The sequence below is a fragment of the Pantherophis guttatus genome, chromosome 1, assembly GCF_059756535.1.
Source record: "Pantherophis guttatus breed Tessera chromosome 1, ASM5975653v1, whole genome shotgun sequence".
Taxonomy (NCBI): domain Eukaryota; kingdom Metazoa; phylum Chordata; class Lepidosauria; order Squamata; family Colubridae; genus Pantherophis; species Pantherophis guttatus.
This window is the reverse complement of record NC_142063.1, coordinates 279,758,206-279,778,206: the sequence shown is the minus strand read 5'-3', so window position 1 is coordinate 279,778,206 and position 20,001 is coordinate 279,758,206. Positions and strand designations below refer to the sequence as shown.

Below are 20,001 nucleotides of genomic sequence, written 5' to 3'. Positions count from 1 at the left end.
CTTCCTTTTTTTCCTATTTTACAAATCATAATACAAACATCCTTAGTGCTAAAAAGGGAAAACTTGTGGCATGCAAACTGCAGGGGAAATATCTCATGTTTGGCTAATGCAATAGAATGTGACAATGATACAGTAGTTGAATCCCAGTGGATTTCTGAAAGGTCTCAGATCAGCAGGAAGGAAAATAGTGTAGGAGAAATCTTTTTATGAGAACAAGATGGCATTGTCAGATTTCACACCAGATTGGGCAATAAATCTCTGCAGAGTTCAGCCTTGCATGCAGATATTTCAGGATACAAAAAGTGGAAATTCTGTCTCTGCACGCAAGTTTAGGCATAGAAAATGGGATGCAAGCTATGTTGACTACATTCATGAATCATTGACCAAATATAGCTGAGCTGGTCATCCAGGAAATGATGTTTTTCTGTTATGTGGACTGCCAGATAAAGAGAGAATGTAGGATATACCAGTATCACATCTGCAAAGTAAAAGCAGAATGATCTTCATGTTGCCTTGCTTGTTTATGTACTAGATGTCCACAGGAATGTCTACAGCAGGAGTGTCAAACTTGATTTCATTGAGGGCCGCATCAGGGTTGTGTTTGACCTCAGGGGCTGGGTGGGCGTGGGCAGCTAGACTTCACTTGTGTCGGGGGCACCTATGATGGCCTGAGCGCTCTGCCAGCGGCCCTCCTGAGCTCCATTTTCACTGGCAGAGGGTTGCAGGAGATCCTGAGCTCCATTTTCACTGGCAGAGGCCACCGCGGGCCAGGCCTTCGCTATTTCCAGAGAAGCCCTGCAGGCCAGATCTGGCCCGCGGGCCTTGAGTTTGACACCCCTGGTCTACAGCATGTATACTTCAATGTTTTGGGGATAGACTAAATACCTCTGATGAATTTCCTGCTCTGCCATAGATGCATTAGTAGTAAGCACCTGAATCTGCAGCTATATTCCGTGGCATGAAAGCAACACCCTCGGTAATATCATCTTTTATCTGTTTTAAATGTTTTATTCTCTTTTAAAATATATTTTTTGACTTTCTATCCAGTGTAGGTATATTTATACATTCAATGTCCCCTTTACATGTCTTTTTCTAATTTCAAATTCTAATATGTTGCTTTCTTCATAGCAAAGTCACCTAAGCTTCTATTAAATACCTTGATAACTCTTTGATGCCTCATGTCCAATAATACAATTGAAGCGTGATGACTCAAACTGTGTGCAAAAGCCCATCCTTATTTATACAATAGTTTTCTAAAAAGTATTATTTTAATACTTTCAGACAATTTCTCTGAACATTACACAAGTATCCGCTGTCTAAACAATTAACTGCACTGGCAAGATCAGACAGACACAAACAATTGAATGAAAATAATGCCTTCAATGTTACACGTTACCAACAAATCCAAGCACTGGCATTCTAAACTCTGCATCATTTATGATCTGTTCTTTCACTTCAGTTAGCAGAGTCTTGCTGTAAGAATGGATTATTTTGCTACTGTTTATGAACTGGGAACCTGGACTTCTGGCTTCCTATGGAAGCCTATGACCCAGAAATGAAATGTCAGTTCATAAAATATAATCACAAAGCTTCACATGGAGAAGGAGGAGGATTAGGAGGAAGAAAATGGCAGTTTTTTGAGACTGAGATGTTATCACATGGTTTCTTTCACTTGAGCCCAACTGTCAACTCAGAGCACTACATTGCAAATCTCAAAAATTCGAAACAATAATAAAAAGTTTGAAAGTGCCGAATGACATTTTTGCTGCAACATGACAGCACCAGGCCTTGCACCTCACAAGCCACTCTCTCTGTTATACTCTATTCACCATACAGTCCAAATCTGGCACCATATGAAGTCCACCTTTTTCCAAAATTGAAACAATGCATTTGTGGAGCCTCTGTTTGACTCAAGTGAAGAGGTGAAAAACACTGCCAGGATCTCACTGAAGAAAAAGATATACAATTGTTTTGTGATGGCTTTAAGAAACTTGTCCATTGTTGGAAGAAAACTGTAGCAAATAAAGTGGAAAATTCAGGTAGCAAGAGAGTTCATTTCAAGGATTATTTTCCTGTATCATAAAATATTCCTATTTAAAATAAAGTTATGGGGGCATCACTTTTCATACATATTTGTTATCTTCTACAATTTTAGGCAAAATCCACTGTTAAGTGAATAGACTTCCATCATGCAAATTAGTTTTTCTACCATTATTTCCTTGAACAATTGTTCATATGCCTGCAAACTGCTTTGAAGGGCTTAGAAATGTTTTGAAGAATATTTGGAGAAGTTAAGTTCTCCATACTGCAGAGCAGTCAGAGAAACTGATCTTTAGGTTAAAATATTATCTTCTATTATCAGAAAAATACTGTTGGTTCTAATCTAGCATATAAGCATGCCTATTTATAATCAATAGCCACATATTTTTCTCATACCCACCTGCAATAAGTGTTCCATGAATATTATCAAATACCATAGCAAAAATCTGTGACTCTCTGAGTGCCCCTTGAGAGTCATGGAACACTTGCATCAATGAAAGCGTCTGGATATCCCACACTCTGAAAATCTGAAGAAACGACAAGAAATATGATGTGCGGTAATTAATTGTCATAACAAAATGATCAAAATATGTTGTAGTTCCTTGTACTTCCCTGTATAATGCCTCAATATACAATATACAAAACAAAATGAAAGAATGGGATATGCATACTAGTGTTCTTCCTATTGTTTGCTTGTCCCACCATAGCATATTTATTATATGTACAGTGTATTCTGCTATTCTGTTACACACATTAGAACATACCCTATTGTATTCTCACGATGCTGTGAAAATGATCAGCCCAAATTCAATTAATATCATCCCCAAACTAGATGTCTAGAGTGTCAGTTGAGCATTAACCATAGGTACATTGATTTCTTTTGTGTTAGAGAAGAATCCAAGCCCCCTGCCATTAACGCACTGCAGACAGAATAGCATCAGACACAACTTGACAACACACATGGACCAGGATTTTTTTCCTACTGATCTGAGACTATAATAAAGATTGACTGACTGATCAGGATCACCATTCTCCACTTCTATGGAAGAGACCAGAGCTAGCCTCATCAGGCAGAAGGAGACAGCCATCTCAGGTGGTGCATCAGGAAAAATAGAGAATTAAAATGTTGTGAGAAGCTAATTATTAACAACTAATTAACAAGGTCACTGAGAGGAATGGAAAAATCCTGCTTCCAACCATCGTAAACTGAGTCCCTGGGAGAGAGAAAGAATCCTGCTCAACATTTTTATTTTCTTATTGGCTAACAGCTATGTGAACTCAATAACATTGAGAAGGGATATTCAGAAAAAGGTGAAAGCAACAAGTTTTACTTCCTCCTCCTTCTTCCTAGCAACCCAGTGCAGATTACTATTTTTGCACAACTAAAATTCAGATTGCTAATTTTCTTTTGATAGCAGAAAGGTGGTGATCCACACCCAGGTAGACAACATTACAATAAGACATACTTTCCAGCCTGAAAGTATCCAGCCTGTATATAGCAAAAGGCAGTTCTCCTTTTTCCAGATGGGGCTGCAATTGCTGAAGCTTCCTAAGGATATAAATAATGCCTTTCTGATTTAATGGTACCTTGGGCTGAACAAAAACCATTGTTATTTTGCACCTTTTTTCCATACAGTATATGTGAAAATATAAATCAGAAAAAGACTACCTGGGTTTAATCAGATTGGTTCTTAAGAATATGAATTCTTTTTATTCAGAAGCAATAACTGCCTTAGAAGTCTAATATCTCATTATACTTAAATTTTGGCACAATTTGACAATAAGACAGTACAGCAGACAAAACAAAGTTCCATAATGTTGACTAATTGTGGTAAGAAGTTAGTGTATCATTAATGAACTTGCTAAATAGCCATACATGGTCTTCAGTCTAAAAACCATGCTGATTGCTGTATTCACGAGGTATAATTAACACTTCTCATAGGACACAGTTTAAGCCAGAAGCAAATTAATAGATAATAGAAGACATAAATACATTCCCGTACCCTGAGCAACTGTGATTATATTTTGATAGGACTGTAGTTCTTAAAATATTTAATGATAAATACAGCTATGCTATATTTATATCCTTGTGAAATGTCTGGCTTAAAAGCACTTTTATTTGAAAAGGCTGTCTGAAGATCATATGCAATTTATTAAATTGCTAATGTTCTGGGGGCTCTTTGATAAAGAGTTAATCTGTGTAGATGCTGAGTTTATGCTGGTAGCCAGATGGCTACCTATTACTGGTGTAGCTTAGTATTAGCACATCTGCCAAAACCTACCTGTTTATGGCACTTTTTTCCCAGATCCAGAAAGCAGATAATGAAATTCATATCAGAATCTAATATGGAAAACATTTTGCATACCGTTAATTTTAGACTAGTCACCTTCCAAATGCAATTCACCTTCCTGATTGTCATCTTTAAAGCCCTACAAAGCTGTGAGGGAATTCTGAACATCAAACCATGTCTGAACAAGGTCAACTCCTTCCAGGTCCTGTCCTTTCATGCCAGCCATCTGACAGGCCCTTGGAAGGAGTTGACCACACTCTCGTTCCACAGAGATTCAGTTAATTATGTGCTCTTGGGCTTTAGGAAAGCCTTTGACCCACTTATTCCACCTGGTTTAGGAGGAAAGGATGCTGTAACTGACAGTGGGATTGCAAGGAGGCAATCCTGAACAGCCTATAAATTAGGAGATGAATTATTTTCTGAACATCTCAATAACTTCCTATCAGTTAAGATAAGAAAAAAGATGTCTGTTTTCCTATTGGTATATAGAAATATAATTTAACTTTATCTCATGGAATAAAACACAATAGAACATTTGGAAAAGAACAACTTGAAGCTTGTTTTACAGTACACGTGACTTAAAACTTACTTTTATGCATTACATTTTATACCCAGAATGAGAATTTCCTGTAATTTGGCATGAAATAGATTAAGCAATTGAAATCAATTTAATCAATATTAAATCAAAATTAGTAATTTATTGCTTTTAAAATCACTTTTAGCTATATTTCTGTAAATTGAAACAAAACAAAACAAGACTATATTCTTCTTTTTTCTAAATGGAAAGCTACCATTAAGACCTGAAAGCCCAGCATTCAACATCACCTGTAGAATACAAACTATGATTAGTGAATGAACAGTAGGGTCTACATTAGCCTTCAGTGAAATTCACTCTGAAGTATATTGAACATAGTATTATCAGGTCAAAATGTTGACTCAGTTCTTTTGAAATTAAGGAGAGGGAGCTTTGGGGCAGCATTTGGCACACTATTATAATAGCAGGAATAGCACCTAGCCAATCTTGGTTTATCTTGGAAAAGTTATGCATAGCCTGATTTACAGACTTTGTCTTTATTTTTTTATTATTGAATCACAGACCAATTCCAAAGACCTTGCTATTCCATAAAGTAGCATTTTGTTCTGCAGCATGTTACAGGAAATTTACCTAGAAAAACATTCCACAAAGGCAATTTTTTCCTACCTTCTACTTGGCTTTCTGTCCTCACTTTGGGATAAAGATTGCCAGCGACTTTTTCAAATATGGACAGTTTTAACCAAGGTTGCTGTGAGCACTGCTGGGAAATGCACATTGCCAGATACTCAGTGCCAGACTCTCTATCTCATTGCACCTATGCATCAATGGTGGGTTGCCCTCGGTTCGGACCGGTTCACAAGAACCGGTAGTAAAACCGGGAGAGGAGGCCCCACCCACCGCCCTGGATGTCGTCATTGGCGATCTGCGCATGTGCAGAAGCAAGGTGCACACAATCCCATTGTGAACCAGTAGTAAAGGTAAGTAGAATCCACCCCTGCTATGTATGATTGCATGAATTCAGATACAAGGATAGTTGAAGGTTCCAGTAGATTTGAATGGAACATTTGGAGGCGACTATGATAAACTGCCCTTGGGAACTTCCGCAGTATTCACAGTAACAGTACTCACTCTTTTGGTTCTGGAAAAAAAAGCAGAATTTGCCCCGGAGCCCTCCCAGAATCTGCAAAGAGAATCTACTATATATACTAGCTGAGTGCATGGGATATAAGGCAAGGAAGAGCTTTTTAGTTTTAAAAGGCACACTCAAATAAGTATGATAAAGTACATTAGTATATAGCTAAGTCATCATCATTTTTAATGTGAGGTTATAAACAATGAGTGAGAGCCAGTTTGGTGCAGTGGTTAAGGCACCAGGCTAGAAACCAGAACACCATAAATTCTAGTCCTGCTTTAGATACAAAGCCAGCTGGATGATCTTGGGCCAGTCACTTCCTTTCAGCCCTACGAAGCAGGCAATGGTAAACCACTTCTGAAAAAAGCCTTGCCAAGAATACAGCAGGGACTTATCCAGGCAGTCTTTGAGAATTGGGCATGATTGAACGGAAGAAAAGGTACTGCTTATTTCTTTCAAATTATCTAGATCTGTAGCTGAATCATTTTAAGTCTTTTGACATAACAATTCCTTTGCATACTAACTTAGACATAAGTGTCAACGTCTATAAGATTCTTCTTAGGCAGCGTAGGTATTCAGAACAAAGCATGAGATCTTGGCTCAGGGGAACCAGTGAGATGTGGGAAAAGAAAATCACATTATTATTTAAATCCTACAACTATGTAGTTTTGCTAAGGGCAGAAAACCTTCATTATTCGCTCCAATAATTTCTGAGACCATTATACCAAATGTTCTCAACAAAATACAGTCCAAATTGCCACTAAAGCATGAAGAGGCAATGTAGGACCCTGCAGATATAGCTTAATTACAACTCCAAGCGGCCTTGACAATTGGTTATTCTGACTTGATGCTGGGAATTGCTGCCCAAAAATACGTAGAATGCCTGTGGTAAAAATGAAGAGGTTGAAGCTAAACATACATAAATTGACAACCGTTGACATCTTATAAGCTTGGATATGGAGTGTAAAACAAGTATAGCAAATGTATTTTCCCCCCAAAAGAACACTGAAATGAAAACAACTTAGGACAGCAACTATTTAATTAAAATAGAAATAGAATCTTTAACCTTATGCATATTTTAATCATAATTTTCATAGTTTGTATATTTGCTCAGCCTTGTAACCAAATATTCAGCCAAATGCAATCAGTTAATAAAAGCAAGGACTCCTCATTTTAACCCTGAGCTACAAAATTCTCCTTTATTGGAGGAAGGATTATAAAATTTGTTCACGATCTTGAGTTATTTCTAAAAATAATAAAGATTGGATAAAAAAAATATAAAACCATGTTTCAGATATCTTAGAAAACTTTGTTAATCATTTTGATGAATGATAAGAGAAATTGTTCTTAGATTTTCTTAGATATGAGACATTTGTAGCATCCTCTTAATATTGTCAGCATCTTGTCTTGTCTTTTAGTTTAAAATCATGACCGATAGAATTAAATGATGCTGTACAAACAAATGCATAATATGTACTTCAAAGAAGAGGAAAGTGGAATTATACTGCATCTATTTCAGATCTGGAGCCTGTAAGGAAAAATGAGTATTTTATAATTCATAATATTAAAAAGATCACTTTTGGCAGAGCATATGGTTTACACTAAGTCAAAGGTAATTCCATACCTTTGCAGTAGAAAGACTGATAATGTATTGATCCTTTTCATTGGTGACAATCTCTGTGATACTAAATAAATGTCCCATCAATTTCCCCACTGGTTTGGTGTTGATGTTTGGATGCCATAAACGAAGAATTTTATCTTCTCCTGGAATTAAATGGATCATTTATTTTATTATTTTATTTATAGAAAGCGGTATCTCCCAGCTTGCTGTCCTCCAGATGTGGAAGGCTTCACTCCCAAGTTCCCAGTCAACATGTCTGAAGATCAATAAATCTGGAAAACATCAGACTAGACCAGCCAGAAAGACCTAGAAGTAGAACTAGACCAGCCAAGAAGAAAATACAATGTTTTAGTAATTCATGACTAGTATATATATATTGACTGGTTCATAAGACTGACCAAGCCAACAATGAAATGAATACTTGTTTATTCTGTCTATATATTGTATTGAACAATATGTAACTATTTTCAGATCTAATTAGAAAAGGTTTGCTATGATCAGTTTGAGTTACCCATATGTGTGATATGCAGTATACAACTGCCATAGCAGAACATTCAAAAATAAGGACACTCTGGTGAGTTGTTTTACCCTATACACTTTAGCAAAAATAAATTGTTTTGCCTTTCTGTTCCTCAAATGTGAAATGTTGGGTGTTGGTGGATTTTTGTTTTTATTTTGCCTCTCAAGCTCTAGAACAATATTTTTAATCTATCATAGTGGTTTGCAACCCATCATTTCAGGGTTTTTGTAATGTGGCTTGTTCAGCATTCGGTGAAAAAGCAAACTATGACTTAATAGCAATAGTACTTAGACTTTTATACTGCTTCATAGTGCTTTACAGCCCTCTCTAAGCGGTTTACATATCTGGATCCTCATTTTACCAACTTCGAAAGGATGGAAGGCTGAGTCAATATTGAGCCAGTGAGACTTGAACTGCTGAACTGCTGGCAGCTGGCAGTCAACAGGAGTAACCTACAGTACTGCATTCTAACTACTGCATCACCATCATTTTCTTATTTTGTAATTTAAAGCCCATATTCTTATCTTGTCTGGTCAAGGTGGCTAACAACCAAAAATACAAATGATAAAAAACAAAATTTAAAACAACAAAATTAAAAACAGAGGGAAAATGAAAGTATCATTAAGATTAGTTCAATTAACATTTGAAATGTGCTAATTCCTGTCAGCAACCATAATCTTGCTGTCAGTCCACCAAACAATTTAATATATTTTAAAGGGGTTTTGGAGGTGAGTTTTTCTTTTCATAGATGTTATTCTTTTCCTGAAAGAAGAGAGGAGGCATCATTTCTTATTCCACTCCAGACAATAAAAAGTTTCTGGACTGATTGGATCAGTCCTTCAATCATATTCTTTGACAATCCACACACAGTGGCACAGGATTATAGCTGTATTGTAGCTGCAAATAGTAATATACCCAGCTCCCTAACAGCCCGGCCTCATTACACAGCAGAAAGTAGCCTACGTAGGGCAGATGATACCATTGGTCTATTACTCTCCAATTTCAAATAGAAGCTTGATCATCGGGAGAATGGGATGCTCATCAGGTCACCAGAAACCACCATAGTATCTCATAAGGTTCTATGTGTTACGCAGTGTATTGATCAGGAAGATTGCCATACCCATACCCAGTTCATTTGTTAGGACTAGCTGGCTGTGGTCCATTTTAGTTAGCAGCTTTGGCAGCAAGGCTGAAGTAGCCTTGTACTGCTTTAAAGGAACTTATTGTCCTACTGTTCATTATAGGCCCAGGCTGAATTGGGCTGCGGCTACAGAAATGGATAGGAAGGAGGGAGAGTGGCTAACCAAGCACTTGAATTGTTTACTTGCGTTTCAATAGAAAGACTGTATTTTTTTTAAAATTTGATTTATATGCCGCCCTTCTCCGAAGACTCAGGGCGGCTTACAATGTGCTTAGCAATGTATGAAGTTCATTACTGAATTCCATTTTAAAAAAAAATGGGATTCCCATCCCTCTCCAAAACCTAGGGGAGAAAGCATAAACATCTGGCATGCATCACTATCTAGCCACTGATACCCTAAGACCCAAAACATATTAAATATGGCCCCAGTCACTAAATGGATACCCATCTGATTCATACATTTAATGCATATAGAATAGAAGAGAATAACAGAGTTGGAAGCAGTGGTGGGTTCCAACCGGCTTTACTACTGGTTCTCTTTGTGCAACTGCTTCGTGCGCGATCGCCGCTCTGCGCAAGTGCGTTAGGAATCTGCCCAGCTGAGGTGCGGCAATCCACTCTGCCGCACCTATCAGCTGGGCTAAAAAAGAAGAAATAAAAGGTAAGAATAACATGGGGGCGGTGAGGAGGGCCCATCCCCCTGACAAAGAGAACCGGTTCGGTGATGTCATATCGTCACCGATACCGGTTTGGCCGAACCGGGCCGAACCGGGAGGAACCCACCACTGGTTGGAAGGAATGTTTAATATGTTTAATGTTGTCTTCTTCCCTAATAGCATATCCATTGGCCATATTATCTTTGTATTATTTCTGGAGAGCATCTAGATTGGGGACATAGTTTTAATATGGAAAAAAATAAGAAGCAACTGCACAATCCCTTGCATTTTTCAAGGGGCAATGTGTGTCATAGAATTGTCTTAGAGAAATCAATGTTACTCTGAATGGGGGCTTGATGTGACACAGAAGACTACATAATAGCTTTGAAGGCCATCAAACTTCCTAAATATTAATTATATTAATCACTTTAAGAATTTGTTAACATGAACGAGAACAAATGCACTATTTGTCTATCCCTTGCCACACCTCATAATTCTTCTGGGCATGATGACTAGATTAGAAGACACTTCAAGTTTTCAACTGAAAAAAAACCCATTAAGTTACAAAGGCACTCATTTTTAGAAAGTTGTTTTCAAAAAAAAACTTGGATAGGACAACAATTTCTCAGAGCTGCAAAACTGCCACAGAATACATTTTGGAACAATTTTTACTAAACATTCCAGCAAATCTCACTTGCTTTGTGCATCATATACGTCTCTTATAGCTTTCCGAAACCAAACTTCATGCAAATTATTTCATAGTTAAAATTTATTTACTTTATCATGCATTTTCTATTAATCAACAAATGTCTCATTTTCCTCACATCCATTCATTTCTCAGGGACTTGCGGAAGGGCAAAAAATATGGTTTATATCAGCAGTCCCCAACATTTCCGGCTTGACAGACCAGCAGGGGGAAACATGGTTCTGTGCTCGCGGCAGGCACGCATGCCCACTGCTGGCGTAAGTGGAGCTGTGTGCATGTGCGTGCTCACCTACTGCTTGCATGGCCCAGTTCCAAACAGGCCACGGCCTGATAGTGGCCTGCGGCCTGGGGGTTGTGGACCTGTGGTCTATATAACTCCAGCCCAGCCTAAAGTTGTAATTTACTTACAAATTCTGCTCACTGTCATTCCTTACACCCTTACAGTCAAAATTCAGCCAAACTCATTCCTGGTACAGTTAAGAAATTAATTTGCCTGTACACTTTGTATTCACTCTTTCTATCTTTCCCTTTATATAGAAAAATAACATTTTTCCAATCAAAAGGCACATATACATAGACAGTCACCAATAACTAATAATAACAAACCGAACCCAAATTTTAACAGTTCTCCCCCATCTCTACCTGTAGCCTGACCATTTTTCAACATTTTGACAGAATTAACTCCTTTTTCCTTACTTTTTTTCAGATGCTAACATTTACAGAATTTCTTTCAATTCTACTCTTTGAACTAGTACAATCATCCCCATAAAATCTTTAAAATATTTTTTCTGACACGCCTTTCTTCCAAATCCATTCCAATGATTTAATATGCCATCAATTGTCCTATGCAAAAATAATTTTGTAATCCTTTGAAGCTATTTTTGCTTGTTTTAATATCTTGCAAAGACAGAGGCCAAATTGGGGGAACAGAATTAATGATTTTAAGAAAAATTTTAGTTATGTGAAAAGTGACTTGTTGCAAAGTAATAGCAATAACACTTAGACTTATATACCACTTCACAGTGCTTTACAGCCTTCTCTAAACAGTTTACAGAATCAGCATATTTTCCCCAACAATCTGGGTCCTCATTTTACTGATCTCGGAAGGATGGAAGGCTGATTCAACTTCGACCTGGTAAGACATGAACTGTCAAACTGCTGGCAGCTGGCAGTCAGCAGAAATAGGCTGCCATACTATATTCTAACCACTGCGCCACAACAGCGCAAAGAGGGAACATCTTCTGCCTGTAGAATGGGGTGATATATCTGTAACAAATACTGTAGATATATATCCCTAAGGAAGAGTGACTGTGTATTTTAAATGTGTCAGTTAACTATTAAACTAATGGCTTAATTAAAATACAGAGACTTGGAGACTTTCTAAGGTGTGGTAATTGCTCACATCGAACCACACTTGCCTCCTGGCTTTTTTCTCTTCCCCTAGCCCCAATAAATACATTTATTCAATACTTGATTGTAATCAAAAGGCTAAGAGGCTAGCATACATTTATTCAGACCTACAAGGTCCCTTCCAACTCTGTTATTCTGTTAAAGTCTGAGCTTAACCTTTCTTTTCTTCAGAGTTTCTAAGAATGTCTCAAAAAAAAACCTCCCCAGGAGCCGAAGTGTTATTTACTCCACTGGTCAAAACCTCAAGTTGAGTTACATCTGTTAAGTGAAAAAAGTGATTCTAGAGTTCCTACCTAATACCTAGTTTGGTTCTGCATTACAATGCTGGATTGATACTGCCCCAGATATCTGTGGAACTCCCACCTTGGTGATGTTCTAGAAATCTTTAAATCTTTAGCTCTTCTCCCAGGTCTTAGGACAGAGTGCTTTTGGAGCCCTGTACTGATTTTGATTCTCTTACAAATAGGAAGACTTATCTGTACTAAATGAATATTTTGCAGAAGCAAGACGCATTCAAGATAATTACAAAGACTTTGAGATGAATGCAATTTACTTACCTCCCGTAACAACGATATTGGCTTTTACACAATACGTGAAAGTGTTAACACCCCTCGGTACCGAAAATTCCCTGACGGGTCTGTAATTGTAACAAGACATTTGATCATGCAAACACTTAAGTATCAGTGATTTTTGCCAAATCCATAGTTATATGATGGTAGTCCTGGGAAGCTGATTTCAGAATCTAAGTCTATAGAAGACTTCATGCTAGGACTCAAATTTCTATCAGAGATGCAACCAACAACATCACTTGTATGATATTTCAAACAAGAAGTCACTGAAGGTAGCAGTTTTCAACACAAGCAAAATTATAGTGAGCAGAAAGGAAGTAATCTATGGATGTTTGTATTTTTTAAATCAAATCAGAACCAATTGTAAACACTACTTGGTAAAGAGATTATTATATGAACAATCTCTTTGTTGGGTTTTGGATAATAAAAATTCATATTTTCAGCAGTCACACTGTTTGAGTTGGGTGCTTTATAAAAACACAAACAAACAAACTTACAAATTGTCTTCAAGTCTTTTCAGGTCATCCAAAACCAACGAATGAATGTTATCCAATGAACAGGATCCAAAACAATTCAAAGCTTGAATGTATTTTACTTTTAGAACCCAGTCATCATGCAGTTTACGTTTAATGCTAGAGGTGATAAAATGAAACATTAATTTAAAAGACACATCTGGTTATATATATATCTGAAAATGAGTTTTAATGTTGCTGCACTGGTCCTCAAGGGGCTTAGTTTTAAGACTCAACCACCTTAGTAACCCTCCTCTGAACTCCAGTTTGTCATTGTGCTTTTTGAAATGTGATGTCCAAGACTGACACAATATTCCAAGTGTGGCTTGACCAGGGCAGAGTAGAATGGAACATTTACTTACTGGACCCAGTATTTGACTTGGACCTAGCATTTGCTTTTTTGCAACTGCATCACACTGCTGTGATGGTCAACAAAGTAATCAAGATCTTTTTATATGTACTATGCCAAACATTAGAATGTCTCTTCAACTTCTCTCATCCCAGTCATTGAGAAAAAATTCTCAATTAATTCTAAATTCATTTTTCCGTCCAAACTAAAGTGGAGCCATTAACATTATTTAGGTCAGTCAACTGTGAATCTATTGCTGTGTGAACAAACAGAAAACATGACTTTGGTAGTAGAGCTCAAGGGAAAAAGATATATATTGATATCAATATATAGATATATTGCTCTGTCTTCTTTTCTTTCTTTTCTTATTTCAGTTCAGGTAGCTTCAACCCAGGGGGAAAAGAGAACTTCTGGGAGCTTGTGTCTATAACAGGAAAGTAGGGAGGATTTATGTGTAAGTGTTCTAGGGGAAATGAATAAGAAAGAAATATGGACAGCAAGAGAAGCAAAATTGTCTTCCTGCCTGAAGAGGATCCAGCCAGATACATTTGCTAAAAGTGCAAATGTCAACTCGCAAAGCATCCCTGGCCTGCTCTTGAGTTGCCATAGGCCAGTGGGGATGGGAAATCGGCGAAACTGCACAGTAGCCAAAGACAGATGCACATTCCACGCTTATCTCTCGCAAGATTGTATCCCAGGGTTACCTGAAGCAACCGGAGGGAAGTGACCTCTACAAACCATGAAATTTCTCCATTGGTGAATGTGATTGATGACACACCCTGGGGGGAGGGGGAAAACAGGGTTATAACTGAAGCGTAAATTATGTAGAGCCAGAGCTGGCTTCACTTGGGAACGTGGCGACATGAAGTTCCTAATAAATAACTGGATTTCTTTTGAAGCTTGGCTCGAGACTCATGATTTAATTAGGGCACCCTAACAGGAAAGTAGGGAGGATTTATGTGTAAGTGTTCTAGGGGAAATGAATAAGAAAGCAATATGGACATCAAGAGAAGCAAAATTGTCTTCCTGCCTGAAGAGGACCCAGCCAGGTACATTTGCTAAAAGTGCAAACTTATTTCTATTTTTGGAGGAGAAAGCAAAGGAACTCTCAGAGAAGGGAAGTGGCTGTTAGATAAGACACCTGAAATTATCCAGAAGGGATAGAGAAGTGGGGAAAAAACATTTAGCAAAGGTAGACACATGGAAGACTCTGATCCAAACAGCAAGAGTATCAGGAGGTACAATGGAACTCAGAAACCGGTATAAGGTCTTCCTCTAGAGGACAATTAAGAATCAACATGTTCCACTGAAGACTCTGCTGAGATCCAAAAATACCATATCTAAGAATACCATATCTAAATCATATTCTCTGATTTATTAAGCTAGTAACTCTACCAAAAAAGAAGACAAAGTTAGTTTAACATGATTGATTGGCAACAAACCTATGCTGGCTTCTGTTAATTTTAGGAAATGCTCAAAAACATGCTACTTGATCATCTGTTTAGAAGACCTCACCCACTGTAGAAATCAAGCAAACAGGGTGGTGTTCCCAGGTCCTCCTTCTCCTCTCAAAATTCTTTCTCTCCTTTATTCATACCCAAACACAAGATTTCTATGTTTCAGTTCCTAAATTTTTCTGCATGTATATCTTTTTTTTTCTTTACATGCAACACCCCAACTTTTTTACAACAGTTACTTTGGAACTGTTTCTTTTGAATGAACTTTTCTCCTTCTATAGTTATGAGCTAATTGTATCATCTCGCCAAATTTCAGTGAAGCCTGTTATTCTTTTAAATTGCATTTGAGATGTTAGACAATGGAAATGGTGATGCTATGTATATAGCATCATTTTTCTTCTTTAATGGCCATTTTAAGTTACACTTCTATTAAACGTGCTATGCCATATTTATAGATGTGTTTCCACAACTCACTGATGGCAGTATTAGCTAGATACTCTTTATAACATCTTCATGAGTATATGTTTTCTTGTTCCCCTCTTTTTAAATGGAAAAAGCTTGTCCGTTGTAGCTGCAGTTTGTATTATTTAATTGTTCTTCTAATAGTGCAGGATTTAAGCTATGGAATTTATTGCCACTGAAATTAAGATTCCCTGTCAATTTAGGGAATTTAAATGGGAACTGGGCAAATATTTGGGGAATAGGGCTATCCTGATGGTTTACATTGCCTCAATGTCATAAAAGCAACGTCCTTAATTTCCAGTTGCTTGAGAGAAATAATAAAAAAGAGTCATGTCTGTCTTCTGAACTTTTTTTTTAATTTTAATTTTTATTTATTTGTCAAGAACATATTTGGTAATAAGTATAAGCATGGATTGGATACATAAAATAGATACAAATAGAAGAAACATTAGGACAGGAACTTCCCAGGTATTGAACATTTAGTCAGATCTAGAATGACTGTTATATTCTACATTTTATTTATTTCAGGGGGAAAAAATCCTCATATCGATTACAAGAATTGGAATACTTAGCTGTGATGGCTGAAGGTCATATACAATAATATTAAACTTAGGTTATGGAATTGAATCCTTACAAGAAAAAGTAAGAAAACTGAAAATCACAAGGAAGAAGAATAGAATATTCTTAGAAATAGCAATGCTGACTAGTTGAAACCCTCACTATAAGCACTTTAAAATTAAATATTTGAAGTAGAAAATTTATCCTGAAAATTCCAACTTATTCGTTCTACGCAGTACGCATTAGGCTTTCACAACCTCATTTTAAAAATTATAATTTTGAAATGAAAAATTTCAAAAATAAGAATTTTCAGAGGCTATGAACTCACCTTTTGAATTTCTTAGAATCTACTATCAACATGTGCAGCTTCTTTTTAGATTTAGTTTGTTTTAGACCAAAGTCGTCACTGGTAAGTGTAAACAAAGTGACAAATCCACCATCATCACCCAGCAAGATGTCATCCTTCACTAGAAGTTCTGATGGGCGAGGAATGGCAGAAACAGAGAGGAGGCAATGTTCCATGGGTTTGATTATACAGCAGTTATCCTACAAAAACAAGCAATTGTTCATTATATGCTTAAGCATTTATCTTATTAGTTGACTGGAAACAGTAATTGGTTTCAGAACTTTGCTTAAAGACTTTATTTATTTATTTATTTATTTATTTTTCATATTTCTATGCCGCCCACTCTCCAAGGACTCTGGGGGCTTACACCAAAGACAGTATACTAAATAGCATATTGCCCCCTAACAATCTGGATCCTCATTTTACCAACCTTGGAAGGATGGAAGGCTGAGTCAACCTTGAGCCGGTGAGATTTGATCCGCTGATCTGCTGAACTAGCAGTCAGCTGAAGTAGCTGCAGTAGTGCACTCTAACCACTGCGCCATCTTGGTTCTTAAATTTCTTTAGAAGAAATTTCACACAATTCGTTTGACTCAGTTTCAATCCTTAAATTATATTTTACTTTGTTCCATAATGATATCTTCATCCATGTTCATTATTTTTTCTGTGAACAGTGAACATTGTATAATTCTCTAAAGGGAGTTCTTATAAAGTACAACTTTGGGGAGAAAGAATGTTTAATATAGAATGATATAAGTTTTAAAAATACACTTGGAATAAAGCTACACATTTAACAGAAATAATAAAAAAAAATCCTGCCTGTAATAGCTGGACAATATCTTCTGGCTTTTTCCCCTATGGATTAAAAATTGAGGTTTTGTTTTTTTTTTAAAAAAAATACAGCAATTTGCGTTTTTGCCTTTAAAAATATTTTATTCAAACTATATAACTTTACTGCTATTTGTGTGCAACTTTCAGTAGTTTATTTTTGTTTAGAAATTGTTTTTGCAGACTTTTATAAGGAAAAGATAAATACTAGTGAATGCTACAGTATGTGATAGTAATGTTTGTCTTGCTGCTAATGGAAATAGAATGCTCCAATCTGCTGCTAGGTAATTTTTTTAATAAAATAATTTTAAATCCATAGTAGTAAAATGTACCCTGTATATTAAGACTACTCTGATATACTCTATAGATCAATAACGGGACTTGGTGAGCAGTAGATATTGTATCCAGGGGTGAGTTCTACTTACCTTTACTACCAGTTCGAATTGTGCCCCCGCACGTGCTCTTCTGCGCATGCACAGATCACCTATGATGACGTCTGGGTCAGTCTGGGTCAGTGGGTGGATTCTTCTGCCAGTTTTACTACCGGTTCTTGCTGTCCGCCCACCAACCCACTGGCCGGGTCGAGCTGGATGCTGACCTCAGAAGGCAAGCAGGCGTGGGGGACTGCCGGGAAGGCAGCATGGAAGGCAGGCAAGCATGGCAGGGCTGTGGGGAAGTGAGTAGGCTGCTAGCTCCCTTCCCCGCAGCCCTGCCATACTTGCCTGCCTTCCACATGGCCTTCCGCTTTCCTGCCTTCACAAGCTGGTCACTGGGATGCCGGGAAGGCAGTGTGGAAGGCAGGCAAGCATGGCAGGGCTGCGGGGAAGGGAGCTAGCAGCCTACTCCCTTCCTCGCAACCCTGCCATGCCTGCCTGCCTTCCACGTAGCCTTCCGCTTGCCTGCCTTCACAAGCTGGCCACTGGGATGCTGGGAAGGCCACGTGGAAGGCAGGCAAGCATGGCAGGGCTGTGGGCTGTGGACCAGCTCAGGGGCATGGCCAGCCAGTGATTGCTACCGGTTCGGTGAACCAGCTCCAATATCTGCTACCAGTTCACCCGAACCGGTCCGAACTGGTAGCATTTCACCCCTGCTACATACCCATCCCTAAGTGTCATACCAGGGCACTCCCTTGTGTTTTATAATCCCATATGATGATAGTTCTTTCTGTCACACCAACAGCACGTTTCAGTTGACCAAGGTAGTCACATCCAGTGATCCAGGAACTGTCCTGATGAAAAAGAAATATTGGCAAAATTAACCTCTCCGATTACTTACCTTCCCAGGCAACAGCCTTGATTATAACTGATGTTCAAAGAACTAAAAAATATTATAAAATTAATTTATATATAAGAAGAAAGAACTGCCTGCAGCAAATTGTCCATTCTGATGTCAAGCAGACTTGGAAATGTGGTAAAATAAATAAATAACCCCCTATTGACTATTGTATATTATTTATAGAACCATTTAAAATGTTTATTTGGAAACTTCAATATAAGATAGGAATATGGTAACCAGATGTGAACCAAAGCTTTCTATTGTAGGAACGTTATCCCATTTTGTTTCCAAACCCCATCTTATTTTGTTAAAATTCTAAATTGGCTTTCATCAAGTAAGTTGTTTTGTCCATACATCTCCAATCTTTTTAAATCGGTGAATACACTTTGCATCTTTAGAACTTGTTATGGGAACTCTCATAAAATGGCTGCCAAGAAAAGTGTTACCCAAAATAGCCTTATACTCAATGGCAAACAAAGGACTTGTTGTATGTTTTTCCTCAGTATACCTTAAGTTATTGTGTTTCAGATAAAAACTTTGATTTGAGCAGCTTGCTCACCATATTTTTGAAAGTTAAAATAATGTAATAAAACAAGATCAACCCAGCAATCTGGTGGGCACCAAATAATGTATTGATAGGGTGCTGTTATCCTTGAGGGAGAGGTTGGGATCAAGTCTTTGCACATATTCTAAATTGGACAAGTTTGGAAGTGGTATCAATTATCACAAATGGTCACAGATCAGAAAAGTGAGATAAGTTCAGGAACTTCTCTGAGTTTGATTTGCATGACTTCCATCATTTTTTCTGGAAGCTAACTGGGTTTTAGAATGAATAATTTAAAGATATTATATGCCGTATCTTATATGAAAAGGACATAATTTGTCTGGAAATGTAAATTTATACAGGAAACTGAGAAATAAAGTATTATTACCCTCATACATTTTAATGAATTAAATGGCTTCATTAGCTGAACCAAATGTTAGAGAAATGCAAACTTACTGGGATGCTGGTGCTTGCTAGTATCCGCATCTGGAAAACCAAGAATAAGACACAGTCAGAAAAAAGTAGAAAGGGAACAGTATCCACTCAAGTAAAATATGGCAGAAATTCTCATTCATTTTCACAATTCTCACAAGAGCTCTGGTAGCGCAGCAGACTAAAAGCACTGTTATTAACATCAGCTGCCTGCAATTACTGCAAGTTCAAATCTCACCAAGCTCAAGGTTAACTCAGCCTTCCATCCTTTCTGAGGTAGGTAAAATGAGGACCTAGATTGTGGGGGCAATAAGCTGACTTTGTATAAATATACAAAAAGTATAAAGGCTATTGCTTAATGCATTGTAAGCCGCCCTGAGTCTTCGGAGAAGGGCGGCATATAAATCAAATTTTTTTAAAAAAATTCTCACATGAAGCAACAGTGCCTTTTTTTTTGGCTTAGGGAGATGATTGGATTTACCTGTTTGGATTTGTGGACCATGATTCATACCACACATAGGGGAATCAGGCCATTATGGTTTGTTCAGCTAACTCTAGTTACAACAAAATAATATGCAAAGGATTTTACTCTCCGATAATATGGCTAGAATGAAGGA

The 20,001-nt window shown here is 37.5% G+C and overlaps 1 protein-coding gene across 1 annotated transcript in view; it reads right to left on the bottom strand.

The window, feature by feature from the left end:
* Window positions 1-20,001, bottom strand: part of WDR64 (WD repeat domain 64) — a 59,338-nt gene that overhangs the window by 29,024 nt on the left and 10,313 nt on the right. Inside the window, exons 5-11 of the mRNA XM_087891009.1 lie at window positions 19,409-19,438; window positions 18,251-18,361; window positions 16,288-16,505; window positions 13,119-13,253; window positions 12,610-12,689; window positions 7,623-7,762; window positions 2,441-2,567 (exon numbers count right to left, since the gene is read on the bottom strand). Of these exons, the coding sequence (XP_087747135.1) occupies window positions 2,441-2,567; window positions 7,623-7,762; window positions 12,610-12,689; window positions 13,119-13,253; window positions 16,288-16,505; window positions 18,251-18,361; window positions 19,409-19,438 (841 nt within the window). The remainder of the gene's footprint in view (window positions 1-2,440; window positions 2,568-7,622; window positions 7,763-12,609; window positions 12,690-13,118; window positions 13,254-16,287; window positions 16,506-18,250; window positions 18,362-19,408; window positions 19,439-20,001) is intronic.